This window comes from Arachis hypogaea, chromosome 1, assembly GCF_003086295.3.
Source record: "Arachis hypogaea cultivar Tifrunner chromosome 1, arahy.Tifrunner.gnm2.J5K5, whole genome shotgun sequence".
Classification (NCBI taxonomy): domain Eukaryota; kingdom Viridiplantae; phylum Streptophyta; class Magnoliopsida; order Fabales; family Fabaceae; genus Arachis; species Arachis hypogaea.
The window spans coordinates 4,859,472-4,867,212 of record NC_092036.1 but is presented as its reverse complement, the minus strand read 5'-3'; the positions used below and the strand labels follow the sequence as shown (position 1 = coordinate 4,867,212).

Here is a 7,741-nt window from a genome sequence, read left to right as displayed (position 1 = left end):
TAAGCAGCAAGACAACTAGTAGTTGTCAATCATGAACAATTCTCGACAACAGCACCAAAGACTTAGTGCGCAAAATCAAAACTCGCACAACTTCACCAAAAAGTGCCCGGGTCGTCCAAGTAATACCTCAGGTGAGTGAAGGTCGATCCTACGAGGATTGTTGGATTGAACAAGCAACAGTTATCTTGCTAGACTTAGTCAGGCGGATAGAAAAGGGAGTGTTTATTGTAAGCGCATAAAATAAAATAATAAAGAAAGCAGTAAAGAATTGGTGTAGAAACAATAGAAAGAAAACAGTTAAGACCTTGGAGATTCTTATCTTTCCGAATTCGTACTTTTTACTGACTACTTTAACAACGAATGATTCATTCTATGGCAAAGCTGTGAGTGATTAACGCCAGGGTCAGTAATCAATGAATCTCCTCTAATCTATATCAAACGCTAAGGTCAGTGGTCATTTAATCTGAACGAGGGTGAAACTCACGTAATTCAATCTCTCTTAATCCTACTTAAAACGCCACAGACAAGGTTAGATCTTTCAGATCGGAGAATGAAGCTCGGTATTCTAGCCTTAGCACCACAGAAACCTTAATTACCCCAAACTGACAGGATTTTATGTCACTTATCCCAATCAGTCCAGGTAACCCTCAGTTTAGGTGATGTATTCTCAAACTGTAGTTCAATAATATCCGATCAGGGACTCACAAGAACTCATGTAAAACAATGGGTCATACTTCCGTTTCACCCCAGATTCATTAAGATGAAGAACGACAATACATCATAGAATGGAATCAAACATATATTAAAATAGAGAAGTAATAATATTAATCCATGGGAATAAGTAGAGCTCCTATCTTTAACTAGGAGGTTTAGTTGCTCATGACTTATAGAAAAGAAAAGTAATATGTGATGATTCGGAAGAAGATCCTAAACATGGGTGATCTCCTCCTATATATACTAATCCAATAATTACTAGACCTAAAAAGATATTAATTCTAATTAAAAATTACAAAAAAGAGATAAAATCAATTAAGGAGTGCAAAAATCTACTTTGAGGCTCACTTGGTGAGTGTTTGAGTTGAAGGTTTGGTGTCCAACTTGAGAAATAGGTGTTAAATGCCCATTTGGGGTGAATTCGTTGCCCTCTGCTCCTTAGCTGGTGTTGAACACCAGTTTTAGGCGTTCAACTTGGGAGGTTGGTCCTTCTTGGATGTTGAACTCCGGATGTGGACGTTCAACGCTCGTTTTGGACAGTAATTTAATGCTTTCGTGAAAAATAAAATTGAGTATAGAATAAAAATTGCTTGTTTCACAATAAAAAATATTAACAAAAATAAAAAATCTTATAAAATACACATTTATTTTTGAATTAAAATTTAATTGGAATTTTCAATGTTTATCAAAATTTACCTTTCACCAATATATATATATATATATATATATATATATATATATATATATATATATATATATATATATATATATATATATATATCCCTTGACTCTAGGTATTCTCTATTTATTACATACAACTCTCAACAAATGTGATACATTTTTATATACGTCATTTGATATTTAGTTAACTTAATTTAAGAGTCAAGTGTAGAATATAAATCAATATTGAGAAGAGATTTTAAGTTTTTACAATAAATAATATACGTTATTTTTTTAAATTAATAATTAAGAACATATACGTTGTTTTAATTTAGTTTTTTCTGTAGTTGGATAAAAATTTAATATAATAATATTTAAATTTTATTTAATACAGAATTAAAGATATAATTTATAGATGTGAAATGATCAATGTTAGAGATATAAACTAAAGTTTTAGAATTTTATAAATAAATGTGCACGTATATTTTTTCATAAAAATTAAAATATTAATTTATTGTATACTATATTTTTTATAATTAATCTAATTATTTTGTGAATTTTTTTGTTATGTAATTTTATTTATTATTTGCATAAATAAAAAATATATGAGCTTAAATATATCAAATAATATTTTTTTTATTAAATAAATTTTAGTATAAGCCTACAAGAACATCTACATAGTAGTAAAAATCATGAACATAAACCCAACAAGCATATTCAAAATGTTGAGGGTTCCAATAAAAAGCCCAACGTATAAGCCCAATAAACAACACGCTTCCGTGAATTCAACATAAAAGCCCTCCGTGAATTCGGGTGTGTTTGGCAAACACGTTGGAAAGAAGAGAAGCACGTTTAAACTTCTTAAAAGTTTCACTTTTTTTGTTTGACTATTTTTATCTTCCTGAATGCAGAATTGATTCTGCTTCTAAACGCACGTTCAAGAGAAACTAAAATTTGTAACTTCTGCGTTTCACGTTCAAAGATGCTTGTTGTCTTTAGAAAATTAGGTGAAATTTTATTTCTTTTTTACTAACCTTATCCTTCATTTTCTTTTATAAAAGGATACTAGTAACTATTATTTTCACAATAATTCTTTGTAGTTCTTCTTACTTCTTCATAGTTTTTCATTCCAAATTTTTTTTCATTAAAATAGTTCAAATTTGTTTTAATCACTAATAAATTGAATATTTCAATCTTTTTTATTATTTTTAATACTCATTTTTATATTTTAATTTTTATATTTTTTATTGTATTTTTTACTTATATTTTTTTATTATATTTTTTATTTATATGATAAATATTTTTATATTATTTATGTAATGTTCTAATTTCTCATGTTATGTTTTTATGAGTTTTTTAATCATTTATTATATTATTTTTTATATGTATATTTTTGCATGAAATCCTTTTTTTGTTTGGCTTTTTTATTTATTTTATTGTATTTTTTTTATTCATATGACAAATGTTGTTGACTTTTTTTAGGATATTTTTATTATTTTTATTATATGAATTTTTTTTTTCTCTATCCTTTTCTGTATGAAATTTTTTATTTTTATTTAATTTTATTCATACGAATTTTATTTACTTTTTATTATATTTTTTTGTTCATATGATACATGTTGTTGATTTTATGGAATTTTTATTATTTTTTATGTGTATAATTTTTTTTTCTATTCCTTGAAGTACTCTATTTTTGTTTTGTATTAATTTTTTTTATTTTTTATTCCGACTTTGTAAAATTTGTAATTGTAATTATTATATACTACGTTTGTTATCAAAATTTTATATAATATAAATTATGATCCTATAAAAAAAGACAAAATAAATAAAAAATTAATTATAAGTAACAACAAAACCATAAATAATAAGAATTTATAGTAAAAAATAATACTAAATTAAAGAATACTAACAATGCTAGAAAAATTATAGAATATTTTTTTATTTGACATTATAAAATTTATAGTACTCTCTTTTATATTTTTATTTTTTATTGTATTTATTTTATTTATATGATAAATATTTTTTATATTATTTTTGTTAGTATTCTGATTTTGCATATATAAAAAAATTATTTAAATTGATGTCTCTTTTAATAATTTTTTATCTAAAAGTGATTTTAATTAGTATAATCCAAACAACATTTATTTTACTACAATCAATTTTGATATAAAAATTCGCCAAACAAAAATTATGTTAACTTATACTTACTTTTCATCAAAATCAATTTTACAAAATCAATTTTATGAAAACTCTCATTTGCAAACTGTAATTCAAACACACACTTCAACATTAAAAATACCAGTAATAAATAATAAAAACCCTAACCCCAATTCACCGGAATCAGAATTGTCGACCTCTTTGTTCATATCATAGTTCCGGTGATTCTCGTAAGTCCTCCGCCTTCTCTTCTCTGATTCACACGTGTGATTTTGTGCATAACCGAATTGAAACTCCGTGCACTTCTCTCTTGTTCTGCGTTTGTTTTTAAAAACAGGATAGAATATGATACTGAAACGGAGACAATAAAACGGAGACACTAAAGATTATCTTTTGTATATTGTGTTTGGATACAATAGACAAGACACTAATATAATGTCTAGTATTATGTTTGGATACACATGGATAAGACTAAAATAGTCCTGTGATTCCAAATTTTCTACATCAATATAAATTAATTTAATAAAAAATGAAAGTACATAGGAGTATAGACGAAACTTGAAAAAAATATTTGAAGAGGCAAAAAAATTTTAATAAAAAAATATATTAGTATTTATATTAAAATAAAATTTATAAATATAATTATTTTATTTTAAAATTTATTATTATTATGTAGAAATGCATATAGTTAAGATTAACAAAAAAAATAAATTTGAGTTTGATTAATAAAAAATTTTGTTTAAGTTAATAAGTCAAATTAATTTTAAATAAAAAATTAATTTAAAAAATCCATGTTTACATGAAAAAAATTAGTTTTGCATATAAAAATCTATTTTTATTTAAAAAAACTATTTTTTTTATCTAAAAACTGATTTTTCTTTATAAAAAGCTGATTTTTCTTTAAATTATATAAAATCAATTACAATTTATAAATTATTTTTTAGCATTTTAAAAGATCAATTTTACTTTTGATAATATTTATCTTTCAAAAGTTTTAAGATTAATTATTTTTGTTATTATTTTTATTACAAATCAAATAATATAATATAAGGTTAAAATGGTATTGAAGTAAAACGATAAAAAGAAAAGAATTATCTACCCCAATAAAAAATTCTACAAAAAAGAGAGAGTAGCTGAAAAAGAAAGAAATAGAGAAAGAACAGAAGAAAAAAGTATTTCTGAACAACGCAATAGAAAAAATAAGAAGGAGTAATAGTGGAAAAAAATGAAAACAAAATTTATAAAATTGTCCGTGTCCACTCTTCCAAGTCTCGTGTCCATCATTGTCCTTCGTAAAAGAGTGGACACAAAAGTATAAAAAATTGTTTCGAAGACAATATGTCCACTGTCCATGTCTCTGCTTCCAAACAAGTGTTGTCCCCGAAAACAAACGCTACTATTGATTGATTCTGAAATCAGGTTGCAGTTAAGAGAGAGATATGGGTTCTGTTGGAGATAAAAGAGGTAGGGATGATGTCGATGATAAACCGAATAAAACGGTTGTAATCACTGAGGAAACTTCGGAAGAACAACTTTATGATTATTATAGACAGTCTTTAAGCAGTGAGGTGCTTTTAAATTGACGCTTTATTATTTTTTTTCTTTGTTTTCTGTTTTATGCTTTTTAATATAATCTCATAATTTAACTCTTTAGTTTTTTTTTTTTTCTTCCAGGGATTCAAAGTTCCGGAGTATGGAGGTTTAATACCGGGCGGAATTGGACCCTATAAGATGTATAACGAGGATCGTAAGCAACATGTGACCGATTTGGCTAAGCGATGCTTGAAATTCTACAATAACCAAAATGTTGTGTCTATGATGGTTTTTGCTTTATTGAGTTTTATTTATGTCTATAATCTTATTTATGTCTATAATCTCATTCACTAATGATTATTTTTATTGTTGTTATTACAATGTAGAGGGCGAGTTTTGAGTTTGATAAGATTGACAAGGTTAATAGTCAAGTTGTTGCTGGCTATATGTTTTACATTACTTTTACTGCATGCTCTGGTGGTAATGCATCTGAAACCTTTTATGGCGAAGTATGGGAAAAAATAGATCGTACCACCGATGTCATGTTCTGTGGAATGGCTACTAAGCAGGTACCATCATCATTTATCCATATTTAGGGTGTGTCTTGGCATTTTAATTTGTTTATTTTAGTTATGACTTTGTTGTTGTGTGTGTGGATGCATTTTTACTTTGATAATGTGGTTTTGCTTTGTGATTACTTTATCATAAGGTTCTTAGATTGTGACTCATAATTATCTGTGATTGTTAAGTTCCTTGCATGAGTAAGCATCCAAACTATTAATGATATTGCTTCAATTTTTTTCTCGTCAAGATATCTTATTTGGTTTTAGCTTCATGTTCTTTGTATATGTTTTTTAATAATTGGCATAAAGTATTTCATAGTTTTGATTAAGTATTGTATTTAAACATTTCTTCCTTATATTTCATGCGGTTAGTATTTTCTCATTGATTATTTGCATTGGAGTTAATGTAACATGCTGCGATTCTCTTTCAATGTATTATCCAGGAAGCTGGTACGTCTCAGGAAGCTTGTACATCTCAGGAGGCTGCGGGTACATCTGAGGAAGTGGGTACATCTCAGGCCTAAGTTGTGGAATTTGAGTTTAGGTTCATGTTCTAGTTGTGTGTTTATGGTTTCTTCAATTTGTGAATGGTGGTTTTGAACTGGAAGTGCTTCAAAATTTTCTCTTTCAGAATATCAATTGACAAACACTAGATTTCTGTGTTGTTTCGATGAGATAACTGACCCGAAAATTGAACATCGACAAGTTTTACTAGTTGCGAATGTTCATCAATTTGCTCATCAAAGTAGTTCACTAGTTATACCCAAAGCTCCTTGGTTCTGTGAAAAGCCAGCTACTTTGGGTTGCTGAGGAAATGATTTATGTGTTGGGGATTGGTTTCGATGCGCTTTTGGTGTCCCTTTTGAGGCAAATCAATGGAGGTGATTTCAGTGATGGAAATTTGTGGTTGTGTTTGAAGATGGCCACACTTTTCTTGAACAAGTGGCAGTGCTTGTTGGAAGAAGAACCCAATGTTTTGTCATGTGCTTTATATGTGTTTCTTAGAGTTTTGGCTGATCATTGTAGAACCAACAGGCCGAGTGATCAAAATTTTTAGACTTTGAGGAGATTGGAGGTTCATTTGTGTGTGAAGATTGTGAGGGAAGAGTTTCACTTGTGTTTAAGAATCGGCAGGGATTTCATTCGGTTGTTGCAGGATTTGATTCATGTTCCTGAGTTTAGAGATATTTGGAAGGATTTGATGCTTTGTCCATCAAAGTTCAATACTTCAAGATTTATAAATGTTTTGCAGCTGTACCGCACAAGGACTTGTAGCAAGTATGTTTTGCTTAGAATCAATCCTGAGATGGAGACCAGATTGCGGTTTTTGATGACATATGTTAAATTGGGACATCAAAAGAGGCACCAAATATGGTTTTTTCAGAAGTTTCTTCATGAACCAGATAGAGAAACTATCATAGTTGATATAGTTAGATTCATATGTTGTGCACACCATCCACCTAATGAGATCATTCAATCAGACATCGTTCCTCGATGGGCTGTTATAGGCTGGCTTTTGAAGTCATGTAGGAGCAGCTATGTTGAGAAAAGTGTTAAACTTGCTCTGTTTTATGATTGGCTCTATTTTTATGAAAGTGTTGACAGTGTGATGAACATAGAGCCTGCAATTTTGTTGATGGTGCATTCTATTCAGAAGTACATTGACATAACACACAATCTTCTTGAGTTCTTGTTATATCTTGTGGACAACTTTGATGTTCAGGTGGAGAATAAGGTTCTCATAGCTAAGGGTGTATCATCAGCTCTTCAGTTACTTGCCAAGAAGGGTGTGATTCATTCATATGATGTTTTGATTTATTGTCCTGCACTTTCACCCAATCTGAAAGAGGGTCTGGGAAGGTTGATATCAGGCGTAAAAAGCTAGGATGCTGTAATGGAGTTCTGCCAAATCTGTCTTTTATTTGAACTCAAATTATCTGAAAAATGTTGAGTATGAGCAAGCAATGCATACAAATAGAAGGCCCACTTATTGTAACTTCATTTGGAAAAACTATTTTAACATTCAGATTCTTATTTTTGAAGTCTGAATTCATTTAACAATAAGAGAGCTTCTTGGCTAAAATGTCATTATAAGATCAATCGGAATCGCAGAT

General features: G+C 28.6%; 2 protein-coding genes across 2 annotated transcripts; both read left to right on the top strand.

Moving 5' to 3' along the window:
* Positions 1-4,970: 4,970 nt before the first annotated feature.
* Positions 4,971-6,277, top strand: LOC112794816 (cystatin-1-like). Its single transcript, XM_072213569.1, has 4 exons — positions 4,971-5,099; positions 5,206-5,337; positions 5,451-5,633; positions 6,071-6,277. The coding sequence occupies exons 1-4, from the start codon at positions 4,971-4,973 to the stop codon at positions 6,149-6,151; spliced, it is 525 nt and encodes a 174-aa protein (XP_072069670.1). The 3' UTR covers positions 6,152-6,277.
* Positions 6,278-6,441: 164 nt separating this feature from the next.
* Positions 6,442-7,512, top strand: LOC112793706 (uncharacterized). Its single transcript, XM_029297440.2, has 2 exons — positions 6,442-6,600; positions 6,721-7,512. Exons 1-2 carry the CDS (start codon positions 6,442-6,444, stop codon positions 7,510-7,512), a joined length of 951 nt encoding a protein of 316 aa, XP_029153273.2.
* The last annotated feature ends 229 nt before the right edge of the window (positions 7,513-7,741 follow it).